This window comes from Primulina eburnea, chromosome 17 (assembly GCF_022965805.1).
Source record: "Primulina eburnea isolate SZY01 chromosome 17, ASM2296580v1, whole genome shotgun sequence".
Classification (NCBI taxonomy): domain Eukaryota; kingdom Viridiplantae; phylum Streptophyta; class Magnoliopsida; order Lamiales; family Gesneriaceae; genus Primulina; species Primulina eburnea.
In genome coordinates, this window is record NC_133117.1 from 26,394,301 (window position 1) to 26,409,715 (window position 15,415).

The 15,415-nt window shown below is 37.2% G+C and overlaps 1 protein-coding gene and 1 pseudogene across 1 annotated transcript; both read left to right on the forward strand.

Annotated features, from left to right (window-relative positions):
- Window positions 1–9,433: 9,433 nt before the first annotated feature.
- On the forward strand, window positions 9,434–10,060 carry LOC140817994 (uncharacterized). Its single transcript, XM_073177790.1, has one exon. The coding sequence runs from the start codon at window positions 9,434–9,436 to the stop codon at window positions 10,058–10,060; it is 627 nt and encodes a 208-aa protein (XP_073033891.1).
- A 1,219-nt stretch (window positions 10,061–11,279) lies between these two features.
- Window positions 11,280–15,415, forward strand: part of LOC140817995 (aspartic proteinase-like) — a 34,178-nt pseudogene continuing 30,042 nt past the window's right edge.

Genomic DNA, 15,415 nt, shown 5'->3' on the forward strand with positions numbered 1-15,415 from the left:
TCAAGCAAGTTCAAGTTTTAAGTATGTATGTCCTATTTTAAAGTTGCATGTGATTTTATTATGTACTACTCGTTACTACCAGTTTATACGTGTTGAGTCTTTAGACTCACTAGACTTGATCGATACAGGTGAGGACGTTTATGAGGAGAGTGAAGGTGTTGACCGAGGAGCTGGCTTGGACTGAGCGGGAGGCTAAACCCGAGGACCGCCCATGTTTTGAAGTTTTTATGAAAATGTTCAAACACTTTTGTCAAACTCTATTTTTAGACCTTTGTTTGTGACAAATGATTGAGACGTACAATTATTTTATCGAATTTTGAACGTTCATGTTTTATTTAAGGGAATTTTTAATTTTTCCGCAAATTTTAAATAGTAAAAGTACGGTACATTACAAAAACTGTTGAGGATGATGTGGATGAGCTTCTGGAAATTCCGATATTACTAGAAAATACAGATGTTGCCCTAGATGTTGCAACATCTAGCACAACACGTGACACTGAAGTCACTGGATCTGAGGAAGTGAAAAACAGTGATGATAATGCAGTAGATGATGGACAGAAAATTCCAACTAAAATCCAGAAAAATCATCATTCATCTCAAATAATTGTAAGTATGCATGAAGGTGTTCAAACTTGAAAGAAAGAAAAATTGGATTACCGAAAGATGGCTGGACTTATTTTCATGAGCTCCTTATACTTACAGCAAGCACCACGTGCATGGTATGGGATATTAACAGAATATCTACTTGAAATCGATTTCAAACGAGGTGAGGTAGACAAATCTCTTTTTATTCAAAAGTCCAAATGTGAAATTATTATTTTTCAAGTCTGTGTTGATGATATAATCTTTGGTTCCTCATCTCAAAATCATGCTGATAATTTTGTTGAGTGCATGTCATCAACATTTGAAATGAGCATGGTTGGTAAATTAAGTTTCTTTCTTGGTTTACAAATAAAACAAATGCATGAGGACATCTTTTTGTGTCACTTTCAACGGTTGAATCCGAATATGTTGCAGCAAGAAGTGGTTGCACTTAACTTTTGTGGATGAAACAAATGATAGAAGATTATGGACTTACAAGTGAAACTTTAGTTGTGTACTATGATAATTCTAGTACAATTGATATTTCAAAAAATCCATTAAAACACTCTCGAACAAAACACATTGACATTAGACATCACTTTATTCGAGATTTAGTAGAAAAAAAGATTGATTCGAATTGAATTTGTTGATACAAATAACCAACTGGCTGACATATTCACAAAAGCATTAGACTTTGAGAGGTTCTCCAACCTTAGGAAATCTCTCAGCATGTGTTCTGCCTGATCATTCATAGATGTTGTTCTCAGATGTTACAACATCTCGGACAACACCTAACATGCATGTGCATTTCTAGGACTTAGACATATTGCATTTGCATTCATACTATTATATGATGTGTTATCACAATGATGCATAATATTCTGGTGCACTTACAATTTCTTGTTCTATTTAAACTTAACACACTTGGACATGATTGATGATCTGTTTAAATCACAAAGTAGTTGAGGGATGATCATGTACTCCATGACATTGACCCATACGAAAGGTGACTTAAAAAGATTAAGTAAAAATACAAAAAAAAATCAATTATGCATATGCTCTGTGTCAGAAGAAAAGATTGGAAAAAGCCACCTAAAAGAGTCCAATGAAGACTGTGCTTTTAATGTGAGAGCTACCTCTTCTGAATTTCATACAGAAGGTAAAATAGAAGAAATTGGAAAAAACTACCTAGAGGAGTCCTAAAGAATACCGTTCTTCTAGTGTGGGAGCTACCACTTCTATGATCAGACAGCTGTTAAGTCACCAAGTGTGAAGAAAATCAAAATTGTTTTTCTGGAATTGTGCCTGTTGTCAGAAGATGTTGCCAACATTTGTGAAAACACTTCATTTGTGAACATATCTCACATTTTGTTATTAGGCATAAATAGGTCATGCATAAACATAACATTGTGAATATTGTTGTGTCATGAGGTATGAGTATTTCAACAGAGAAAATTCGTTGAAAATCTGGATTTTACGAAAAATTGAATATATGTGATCTTTGATGTTTTAGTGGTGTTAATTCGATGTGAGTTTCAATTCTTGAATTTTTTTTTTTTGAAATGATTTTTGACGCAATTATCTCAGTAATTTTGGATAGTGACTACGGGCTAAAGCTAATCTTGTCTCCTATGAGAACTTAGTTTCTGACTATCATCTGGTAGATGTCCATTCTGGACAAAAAAGGGGAGAAAAAGCGACTCAAACTCAAGGGACTGTGAATTGAAAGGATCAAATGATACCATCTATCTGATACATTTGCTTGATTTCTTTTTTTTAATGTTTTGCTCTGTTAAGGTTCTGCTTCTCTGATGTGTTTCTGTTTTAATGAACTGTTAATGATTTTTGCATGTGTTCTCTCAGGTGTTGCCAACACAACGAACAACACCCGTACTAACTTGATTTTATTTATGGGGAGAAAATTCTCATATTAAGGGGGAGTTAACTGGAGTGTAACTGAGAAAATGAGTTTGATTTGATTTTGTCCAGAAAGGCAAAAAGGGGGAGATTGAAGGGAAATATAATTTCCATATTAAATTGATTTCCCTAATATTTTCTTTTCCTTGTTGATTTGATTGAGTATAATATTTAATTATTGTTTTGCCTTTCTAGATAATTATGGTAAAATTTTATTGTGATATAATATCATGTGGAATATTGAGTTTTACCTTTCTAGATATTATCTTTATGATAAAGATCTTCTAGATATAATATTTATGATAATGATTTACATGATATGATATTATTGATTTGTTTCTAATAGAATTCTTATATACCATATCTTATAGATCTCCGTCAAGATAAATCATAGAAGATGAAGCATTTATAATAGGAGATAGAGATTCAAAAGAAAAAAGGAGAGAGAATTGAGAGAGACGATGAGAAGTTCAGAGAATTTTAATGGAGGAGTTTTAGTGGTGGAGTTTTTCGTGGAGAGAGTTTTTTTGTGGAGATAGTTTTTCGTGGAGGTGATTTTCGTGGGTGTTTTTCATGGTGCTCTCCTCTCTCAATCATACACACTTACATGCACTTGTGCACGCCGTGAAAAAAGTCAGAGAAATAAACCTTCGAGGGACGTGCTGTTGTGAAGAGTGCAGATACCGTGTGTTGCCTTGAATGTTGGGAACATCTGCCAACAACATTCGTAACGAAGTTGGCTGAAGATCGTTTCTGTTACTCCAGTCTTTTTGCTCACGTTTTTATCTTTCTTGATTAAGTTTTTATTCTGGTTATTTATTTTAGAAAGCATTTATTTTCTCAACTTGTTGAGTAAAATGATTTTATTCTTAATCACTAATGATAGGTTTTTGTAAACGTTTTGGTTTTCTAGTGATTTATTTTTGCCATAAGGTAAATACTTGTGCAAACTTAATCTTGTCCATTTATTTATTTAAAGTCAATTTGTATTACAAAATATAATATTTCGTGATTTAATCTTGTCCATTTTACTACTTACATTTATTAAAATGTAGTTTTAAGGGTTATTCGAGTTGCGATCTAGGAACGGAGACCGAGGGCTGAAAAATAGAAAATGTTTTTATTAAATAATTTTTTTAAATTATTTAAAATACGATTGATGCTTTTTTTTATTTTTGAAAATAATGGGTTTTGAGGTGATTTTATATGTCAGGACACAAATTTTATCGGTGTTTGTTTTTCAACAAAAATACGAATGTATAGGCTACACGGATAATAAATTCTTTCTTCTCAAATTAATTTTTAATATTTTAGTTAAACACTAATGGGATTAATTAACTCCACTAATGGATCTAAGCTTGTTTAGTGATTAATTAACTATATAATATACTAAAACCTACCCTAAACCTCATATCATCCCACACCCCACACCCCTTGAACGTACAAACTCTCCCCCACCAGCATATACACGGCACCCACAAGGAGATTTGAAGGGAAAAGCATCAAGTTCTTCTTAGTTCTTCAAGCCAAGGTCCTTCTCGTCGTCGTTCTTCAATCGTCAACGATTTTTCGTGTGTAATCTACGCAAAGGCACGTCATGTTCTCTTTTTTACTCATCATTCACAGCATAGTAATTATTTAAAAATTGGTTTGCATGGTAAACAAGTTGCAACATGAAATATTTTCAGTTTTATGTCATATGTCAATTTTTAAGGCTTGAATTTGTTGCAAAATCATAATTTTTATGTGTTTAATACGGCTGCCATGTTAGGAATATTATTAATGGTGTTTATACGAAACTTTAGGGTCCTAGAACATGCACGAGATCATGCTGCACACACATAACAGAAGCTGGAACTGGAATCTTGTCGGGGTTGATCAAAGGGCTCGATTATGGGGCATGTTGCTAGGCTTGTGTCACGGCTGGGACCAGGGCTGGGCTTGGGTCATGTGTGAGTCAGGAAGAGAGTACTAGTTACGCTAGGACTCGAGTTAAGAGGGCTGGGGAGGAGTCCTAGTGAGCTAGGACTCCAACCTGAGAACACAAGTGTTGGCGCTTGGTGCAGCCGCGCACGGGAGGAAATGCTATGCCAGGGGGCTTTGTGCTGGACAAGGTTTGATCCTTAGGGTCCTAGGTGGATGCACAAGAGGATGGTTCAGGGACTAGGTCGGTTGGCTAAGTCCTAGGCGCACAAACTTGGAGTCCACTCACATGAGGAGTTCTCGGCCATGCACGTGCAGGGTTGGGGAGATTCGGTTTTCAACTTAAGGTCTAGTTATTTTGGTTCTTAGGGTCCAGAAGGGTCTAGGGAAGAGTTGGCTCGATGTTGGCTCAGGCTGGCTCGATCAAAAAATCAAGATGGCTCAAGGTGGGTTGGTTCGAGAGTTTAGGGTCTGCTTTGTGAAAATAAAATCGAAACATGGCTCCCGGGTTCGAGTCGTGGTGCACGAGGGGTAAAATAATATAAAAAGTCTAAATTTTTAATTTAGGAATTTTATATTAAAGTTTGAAATTATTCGGGATTAAAGTTCGAACCACGCTGGAGTGACAGGGCCACAGATCGAGCTAAGGCGAGATTTTTTGGTTCGGTAGGAGCCTTTTCTTGAATCTCGGTTCTTAGGAGTCAGTCGCGTGCATGGGGCTAGTGGCTTGGTTTTGGGGTGTTCCTTGGGGTCTGGTCTAGGTCCACAGTAGACTGTCTTGTGGCTAGTACGTCGGGTTTGGTTGAGGGTGTGAGTTTTGGGGAAGGAAGTGCACAATGCGGTGAATTATGGAAGGGGCCGAGATTTTTTTGGGTAATGTGAGGATTTTCAGCTGAGAGTTTTGGTTGGATATTATAGTTTTAGAATCATTTGAGTGTTTTTAAGATATGGTAAAAATTAGGAAAAAAATTTGGTTAAATTTTGAGTCGATTTGGATTAAAACCGGGACCCCGATCCAAGTTTTAAAACGAATTGGTTAAGTTATGAATTGGGCTCGAGTATACATCTAGGAATTCTTTTAAAATGTTTTTGGGACACTTTAAGGAGTTTGGTAAGTTTCGGGTCTATTTTAGAGGTCCAGGGGTGAAACGATAATTTTTGGGTTTCCAGGGGCAAAATGGTCATTTTGCAGCTGGTGTGAGATTTTGGTCATAACAGTGCCCTGAGCACAAATTTATGATATTTTAAACGTTAATGCATCATGTTTACGATTTTTAAGTAATTATGATAAATACGGTGCATGCTAGGTTTGAAGGAAAAATTACGTATATGCATGCTTTTATTTAAGTTATGAATATGTTGACACGTTTTGAAGGAAGTGATTTAGTTGTAACTAACACGGTGGCACGATGACATGTAAGGTTGGGAATCAGTGGGCGGGTAATGTTGTCGTTGATGATCCTCGCCGCCGGGTACCGCGGTTACACGTAGATGGATCCATCAACTAACATGATGATACGAAAGTCACAGCTAATGAACGAAATTCAAATTAAGAAATTTAACACGTATATGCTGATACGATTATACATGCTATGATTATTACCATGTTTTTGCAAGACACGATTATGTATATGATTTTACTGTCGACATGAAATGTATGTTGATTATACCATTTTTCACTGCTGTGTGTTACGTATATGTACTTGTTATTACTTGTACAGGTGTGTTGAGTCTTTAGACTCACTAGGCGTGTGTGATGCAGTAAGCATTTTGAGCAGGAGACATGAGGTGCTGGACTCTGAGTCAGCGGACCTGGTGGGTGACACGACCCGAGGACCTATGATTTTTTTCCGCACTTATACGATTTTACGTTTTGGAGAGGATATGAGGATTTTATACACTGTTCTATATTACAGTTTGATGTTAAGGTTTTACTCACTTCTTTACCCCGTTATATTTTAATTGTAATTGTTTATGATAAGCGGGAGGTGCACAAGGCTGTAGATTGCCCTCAGAGCACGGGTCCCACTACCGGCAGGACATATGTGATTCATGCCGAGGAGGGTGATGCGGAACCTGACTCTACTTTGATCACTGGTAACTTTTACGCTTAAGTCTTTGTGTTTATCGCTTTGATTGCATGTAATTGTTTGATCAGTTTGTGAATTGATTGTTGGGATCGGTAACATAGAAAGATTTAGGATGCATGTTCTACCTGGTTGGGATTAATAATTTAATTGTTTGATCTGAGGAATTATAGGGACCTAATTGTAATGACGGATAATTTAAGGAGAATTGTGCAATTTTCGAACTTTAAGGGGATTAAATTGCCATTTTTGATTTTTCTTAGGTTGAATTTCGAACTTTTGAGGATCAATATTTGGTTTAATTCAGTGATTTTTCGAGGATTTTGGGGTTAACTGCTGATAAGAAATTCATTAAGTCCAACAGTATTATATTTGATGGTATGTTTTTTCGCAGGGAGGATATATATTGCAGGTGTAGCCACGTATGCATTGCTAGACCTGCTCTCTTCTCAAGGAGCAGTCATAGATTTTTGCCAGAGGTCAGTGTCTGTCAAACCTCCCAGTGGAAAACCGTTTGTTTTTTAGGCATTTAGATATCAGCAGTTCCTGCACATCATTTACTGCATGTGTGCGAGGAAGCTTATCAAGAAATACTGCCAAGAATTCTTAGCCGGCATCATATTAGTGACAGAGCCAGTCAGTCAGAAGTTGGAGGACATTGATGTGGTCAGGGAGTTCTCCGGAGTTTTCCCTGACGACGTTGCAGGCATACCACCAGGCAGAGAGGTGGGCTTTTCGATTGAGCTAATGCCAGGGACAGTGCCGATATCTAAGGCATCCTACCGATTAGCGCCTGCAGAGATGAAAGAGCTCAAGGATCATATTCAAGATCTACTGGATAAGGGTTTCATTCGCCCTAGTTTTTCTCCTTGGGGTGCACCAATTCTTTTTGTGAAGAAGAAGGATGACAGCATGTGACTGTGCATTGACTACTGAGGGCTGAACAGGGTCACAGTTAATAATAAGTATCCGTTGCCTAGGATCGAGGACTTATTTGATCAGCTTCAGTGAGCCTTAATGTTCTTCAAGATAGACCTCTGATCTGGATACAATCAGCTGATGGTGAGAGAGTTAGATGTGCATAAGATAGCCTTCCGGATGCGTTATGGGCACTATGAGTTTTTGGTGATGCCCTTTGGTTTGACGAATACACTAGCGATCTTCATGGATCTCATGAATCGCGTGTTCAGCCATTCCTAGATCAGTTCGTTATAGTCTTCATTGACGATATCCTGATCTATTCAAATAGCAGAGAGGAGCACAGTCATCATCTGAGGACAGTGTTGCAGACTCTACAGGATAGACGACTGTATGCCAAGTTCAGCAAGTGTGAGTTTTGGCTTGACAGAGTGGCATTCTTGGGCCACATTGTATCGTAGGATGGCATAGAGGTCGACCCGAGCAAAATAAAGGCAGTCAGAGATTGGCCAGTTCCGAAGAGCGTGACAGAGATCCGTAGTTTCTTGGGAATGGCAGGTTATTAAAGGAAGTTTATCCAGAGCTTCTCTTTTATTGGGGTACCTATGACTGCCTTGAAGAAGAAGAACACCAAGTTTATCTGGGGACCAGAGTGTCAGTAGAGCTTTGACAAACTGAAGCTAGAATTGACCACTGCACCAATACTAGCTATGCCATCAAAGCATGGAGAGTTTGTCGTCTATACAAATGTATCTCAGCTTGGGTTGGGTGCAATTCTGATGCAGCAGGACAGAGTGATAGCCTATGCGTCCAGACAGCTGAAGATCCATGAGAAGAATTAACTGACTCATGACCTAGAGCTAGCAGCAGTGGTATTTGCCCTGAAGATCTGGAGACGCTATCTGTTTGGAGAGAAGTTCGGGATTTTCACAGATCATAAGAGTCTGATGTACTTCTTCACACAAAAGGAACTGAACATGCTACAGAGGAGATGGTTTGAGCTGGTGAAAAACTATGATTGTCACATTAGCTACCATCCGGGTAAGGCTAATGTAGTTGCAGATGCTCTTAGCAGGAAGCACACAGTGATTGCCCATCCGTCAGTGCAGAGACCATTACAGGCTGAGATTCAGATATTTGAGCTCGCATTTTATGCCAGGGGCGTGGCCCCGAATCTTGCTACTCTTACAGTACAGCTGACTCTGAGAAATAGAATATGAGCAGGGCAGACTTCTGATGAGCAGTTACAGAAGTGGAGACAGAAGGACGAGGCTAATGGCCAGAGAGTGTATGCAGTTGTGGACGGCATAGTCAGATATAGAGACCGCCTATGGGTTCCTGACAGTGATTCTCTCCGAGCAGATATATTGAGTGAGGCCCATAGCACCCCGTACTCCATCCATCTAGGGAGTACGAAGATGTATAAGGATCTACAGTCTCTGTATTGGTGTCCGGGCATGAAACAGGATATTTTGTGATTCGTCTCCGAGTGTTTGACTTTTTAGTAGGTTAAGGCATAGCATCAGAGGCATGCAGGGAAGTTGAGACCACTCCTATTCCCGAGTGCAAATGGGAGAATATTACTATGGATTTCGTGGCAGGGGCTTCCGAGGAATACTGGAGGATCTAACGCCATCTGGGTGATTGTTTATCGGCTCACTAAGTCAGCTCATTTCTTACCGATCAGGAAGACATTCACCATGACTCAGTACGCAGAGCTGTACATCAGAGAGGTAGTCAGACTCCATGGAATTCCAGTGTCCAAAGTGTAAGACAGGGATTCGAGGTTCACGTCTGCATTCTGGAAGAGTCTTCACCAGGATTTGGGTACGAAGATACTGTTTAGTACCACTTTTCATCTTCAGACAGACGGTCAGTCAGAGAGGGTGATTCATATTCTAGAGGACCTACTCCGAGCTTTCATGATTTACTTCCAGGGCAGCTGGGAGCCGAAGTTACCTCTTGTGGAGTTCACATACAACAACAGTTACCAGGCATCGATAGGTATGGCTCCATACGAGGCACTGTACGAGAGGAAGTGTAGGTTGACAGTTTATTGGGATGAGGTAGGAGAGCGAGCAGAGTTGGGTCCAGATATTGTCAGACAGACAGCAGATCTAGTGGCCAGGATTAGAGACAGGATGAGGACTGCGCAGAGCCATCAGAAGAGTTATGCTGATCAGAGACATCGAGATCTTGAGTTCACAGTAGGGGATCATGTTTTTGTGAAGGTCGCAACTATGAAGGGTGTGATGAGGTTCGAGAAGAAGGGGAAGCTCAACCCTAGATTCATCGAACCATTCGAGATCATAGAGAGAGTTGGGACACTAGCTAACAGAGTTGCTTTACCGCCGAATCTGGCGGGATTTCATAATGTGTTCCACGTGTCTATGCTGCGTAAGTACATGTCGAATCCTTCACATCTGCTTAACTATGAGCCACTTTATCTGACACCGCACTTATCTTTTGAGGAGAGACCTACGCAGATTTTGGACAAGCAGGAGAAGAGACTCCGGAATAAAGTGATCAAGAAGGTCAAAGTCAAGTGGGTGAATCACTCCGAGGAGGAGGCCACGTGGGAGACAGAGACCGAGATGAGGAGTCGCTACTCGGAGTTATTCGGTGCGTTCTAATTTCGAGGACGAAATTTTGTTTAGGGGGGGGGAGTTGTATGGTCCAGGAATTTAAATCACGTAACCTGAATGCATGCAATCTAGGGTTTTATTTTTTTTTATTATGTGTTTAATTATTTTATGCATGATTCATGCATGATAGGATTTAATTCATGAAATTTTAAAAGTTCATGCATTAGGGTTTCTAGATGCATTTAACGCTCGAACGAAGAACGGAGACCGGAGAATTTTCAGGAAATTTATTTTATTTCATGATTAATTTTTATTAATTAAAATAAGGTGTTTTTAAGGAAATTTTTCAAAAAGGGGATTTTATCGAGCATTTTTACCCACATGATTTTATTTTTATCCGTACGCAAATTTAATCGAAATGAGGGATGTTTTGAGGGTTCGGCTAATATTTTCAAAATTTTTCCAACACGAAATATTTTTCAGGAGTGCTTTTAGATTTAAGGGCCAATTTTTAAGCCTATTGGGCTTAATTATCTTTTAAACCTTTAATGAAAAAATTAGGGCCCATTGAACTTTTGATTATTATTTAATTAGCTGTAACCCACTCCTTAACCTAAACCTAAATAACCTGTACGGCCGACACCTCCCCTAGCTGCATTCTCTCTCGATTTCAGAGCACTCCATCGAAGAAGCCTTTGTTTTTGGCTTGTTTTTTAAACGAAAAATTCATCTGGGTCCCTTGTCTCGTTCTTGCACTTCAAAACATCACAAGGCACGCTTTGTAACATCCTTCTCGCATCACTCACTTTATATTACTGATGTACATGTATTTATGCACGTAAACTTTCGATCCAGCACTGTACGTGATTTATGTATTCGGTTTTCAAGTGTTCATACTATCCTTTGTTTGATACTCACGCTTTCTGGTTTTTAGTGCAAGGGGTTGTTGTATTGTGATGGTAAGGGGCTGTTCAGATCGTGATTGGTAAGGTTCGAATGATGGTGTGCGTAGCTGGTTGGGTTTTGTGGTAGTCGACTAGTGCCAATCGAGTATGTGGCTTGTGGGGGTTTGATCCATGCTTCCTTGCTACACCAGCTATGCGAGGGCCTTATCTAGCCCTAGGCCAGACCTTGGTGGATATGAGACAGGCCTGGAACGGCTCATACCACGCTGGAGTGACAGGGCCATAGATCGAGCTAAGGCGAGATGGTTTGGTTCGGTAGGAGCCTTTTCTTGAATCTTGGTTCTTAGGAGTCAATCGCGTGCATGGGGTTGGTGGCTTGGTTAGGGGTGTTCCTTGGGGTCTGGTCTAGGTCCACAGTAGGTTGGCTTGTGGCTGGTACGTCGGGTTTGGTTGAGGACGTGAGTTTTGGGGAAGGAAGTGTATAATGGGGTAAATTATTGAAGGGGCTGAGAGTTTTTTGGATAATGTGAGGATTTTCAGCCGAGAGTTTTTGGGACACTTTAAGGAGTTTGGTAAGCTTCGGGTCAATTTTAGAGGTTTAGGGGTGAAACAATTATTTTTGGGTTTCAGGGGCAAAATGATCATTTGGCACCCGGTGTGAAATTTTGGTCATAACATCGCCCTGAGCACAAATTTATGATATTTTAAATGTTAATGCATCATGTTTATGATTTTTACGCAATTATGATAAATACGATGGATACTTGGTTTAAAAGAAAAATTACGTATATGCATGCTTTTATTTAAGTGATGAATATGTTGACATGTTTTGAAGGATGTGACTAACACGATGACATTTAAGGCTGGGACTCAGTGGGCGGGTAATGTTGTCGCTGATGATCCTCGCCGTCGGGTACCGCTGTTGCACATAGATGGATCCATCGACTGACATGATGATACAAAAGTCACAGCTAATGAACGAAATTCAATTTAAGAAATTTAACACGTATATGCTAATACGATTATACATGCTATGATTGTTACCATGTTTTTACAGGAAACGATTATGTATACGATTTTACTGCAAACATGAATTGTATGTTGATTATTCCATTTTTCACTACTGTGTTATGTATATGTTCTTTTTATTACTGGTACAGGTGTGTTGAGTCTTTAGATTCACTAGGCGTATGTGATGCAGGTGAGCATTTTGAGCAGCAGACAGGAGGTGCTGGAGTTTGAGTCAGTGGACCTGGTGGGAGACATGACCCGAGGACCTATGATTTTTTTCCGCACTTACACGATTTTACGTTTTGGAGAGGATATGAGGATTTTATACACTGTTCTATGTTACTGTTGGATGTTAGGGTTTTACTCACTTCTTTACTCCGTTATATTTTCATTGGAAATTGCTTACGATAATTTTTAAAAGATGCTTTTACGTAGGATTGCATGCATGCGATTCATTTAAATGTTTATTTTAAAAAATGAGAATTTTTATATATTGATAAACATAAAAATTGTACATTAATTAAATGTTTTATAATATAAATATATAGTTTTTGTTTTATTAAATGTTTAAATATTATATGTTTTATAATAAATTGTATAAAATATAAATTGTTGTGTAATTACAAGTTTTTACTATTTTTACAGGTTTGATAAAACAAGAATAAACTTGGCGTTGCAAATGGGATTAAGATGATTCTTGGACCTGTAGAAAGTTGATGTTAATATCTACAATATTGATGGCAAGGATGAGATAAAAATCCTCTCACAATTGGGATCAAATTAAGCAAAAAATAAAGTTACCAAAGGAGTGGCAGTTTTACCATGCTCTAGTATTTTGACCATATCTCTCAAATTACTTGGTCAAATGGTTTGAAAAAAATACCACAACTAGACAACTCAATTATCCACATGTTTTTTCTTTATGTGAAGAAGATTTTCAAAAGTGATGTGTAATATAATATAATATCTTGGAACACCAATGAAGACTTTTGTGTAAAAAAATAATATTTTATTTGTGGTTGTTTCCCCAAATTTGGCTATAAATAGGGGTGCATTGTAATGTATTGAGATATCCCTCATTCCATGAACAAACCTTTAAGTTCATAATATTTCTCTCTATATTTTTCCTTTATTTCTTCATTTAAATATAATTAGCATGATAATTTCATATTCAAAGTTGTACACTTTGAATAATGAATAGCCAACTTCCCAAAGTTGAGATGAAAAAGTGAAACTCTTGGCATGATAATAAGGTTATTAAAAGGTAAGAATCTATGTTTTATATTATTTAATCATTATTTATTGTTTATGTTATATTTATTTCTTTAAGTATTTTTATATCCTACTTATAAGTGGAAGTTTGGATTTATTGTTGCTATATGTTACACTAAATTCTTGGAACCATTTAAATGTTAGTTTGGTATTACCAACCATTTAAAGTGGATGCCTTGATTTATTATATATGAATATATTATAATATTAATTTCTTGGTACTATTTAAATGTTAGTTTTGTTTTACCAACTATTTAAAGTGGGAACCTTTATTTACTATATATAAATATATCATACTATTAATTTCTTGGTACCATTTAAATGTTAGTTTGTTTTTACCAACCATTTAAAGTGGGAACCTTGATTTAGTGTTTACAAATATATATAGCACAATAAATACTTGACCACATTTATAAGTTTTGGTATATATTATATACTTATAAGATAATAATATATAACATAATATAAATATGATTATTTATTATATTGGAACCATTTTATTAAGTGGATTTCAATATTGTTCGTTAATGTTAACTTTATTAAAACACCAAGAGTGGATCCTTTAATCTCAACTACTTAAATTAAAATTTGAACAATTAAAACTTACCAATTAAAGATTCAAACCATTAAAAGAAATAAAAAACAAAAACAAAAAGACATTGTAGTGGACTTGTAATTACCTTAGCTTCCCTGTGGATACGATATTCGGACTCACCGAATTATACTACTTGTGGACAACCTGCTCTTGGGAGTGCAACAATCAGAGCCGCAACAAGTTTTTGGCGCCATTGTCGGGGAATTATAATTTAACTTCAAGTCTATTTAATTTCTTTTATAGTTTATTTTTCTTTATTTGAATTTTTATTGCTTTTGTGTGTTTTTATTCTTTTGCATTTGCATTTGCATTTGTTCACGTACACTTAGTGGTCGACTCATTCAAAATATCCCTTTATTTTTACAAAACATGGCGAAAGAACCCATCCAAAAAAAATGAAGATGAAATTCAATCTCAACATGAACATGATAGACGAAGAACACTTAGAGATCACATGAATCATACACGTACTAGTGCACCTTCATGTCTAGTTTTTCCTCCTGATTCATCTCCTTTCAATTTTAAGCCTGGTATTATCCAACTTTTACCCAATTTTCATGGCTTAGATTCTGAAAATCCATACATGCATTTACGAGAGTTTGAAGAAGTGTGCAACACATATAATGATCTAAATTGTAGCATGAACACCATTCAACTTAAGCTTTTTCCTTTTTCTTTAAAAGATAAAGCTAAAACTTGGCTACGAATTCTTAGATCGGGATCCATTCGAACGTGGGATGAATTGCAACAACAATTTTTGAAAAAGTTTTTTCCATCGCATAGAACAAATTCTTTCAAAAGGCAAATCATCACTTTCACTCAAAAACAAGGAGAAACTTTTTATCAGTGTTGGGATAGATATAAAGAATTGCTTAATCTTTGTCCACATCATGGTTTTGAAATTTAGAGGGTTGTTTCTCAATTTTATGAAGGCTTAACACCTAAAGATAGGCAAATGGTTGAATTTATGTGTAATGGAACATTTGAGGATAAAGATCCAAACGAGGCAATTGAGTATCTCAATTCATTAGATGAAAATGCTCAAAATTGGGACACTATAGGTACAATCGAACCATCAAACAAGATTCAATCTCCTACATCTGGTGGAGGTATGTACACTCTCAAAGATGAACATGATCTTCAAGCTAGATTTACCTCTTTGGCAAGAAAAGTTGAGGCACTTGAATTGAAAAAGAATGGTCAATTAAAATCTGTTCAAGAAATTGCGTCACATCTGTGCTACAAGTGATCATTTTACAAAAAATTGTCCCACTTTACCCTCTTTTAAAGAATGTCTCCATGAACAAGTCAATGTTTTGAACAATTTCAAAAGGCCAAATTTTGAACCATTTTCTCAAAATTACAATCCAGGTTGGAGAAATCATCCAAATTTTAGTTGGAGGAATGACAATGCTGCACAATTTCCGCAACCACATTTTCAAAATCAACAAATTTTTCAAAATTATGCACCTTATTTTCCTCCATCGAAAAGGAATTTGGAAGATTTATTGAATTCTTTCATTGCAAAGCAAGAGTCTATCAATACTCAAACTGCTCAAACCATGACAGATTTGAAAGATACTCTTGCTAAATTTGCATCTGCACTTAATGTTCATGAAA

Bases quoted from the DNA above. Each gene is read 5' to 3' on its own strand.
- LOC140817994 (XM_073177790.1), top strand. From the start codon at position 9,434: ATGGCTCCATACGAGGCACTGTACGAGAGGAAGTGTAGGTTGACAGTT.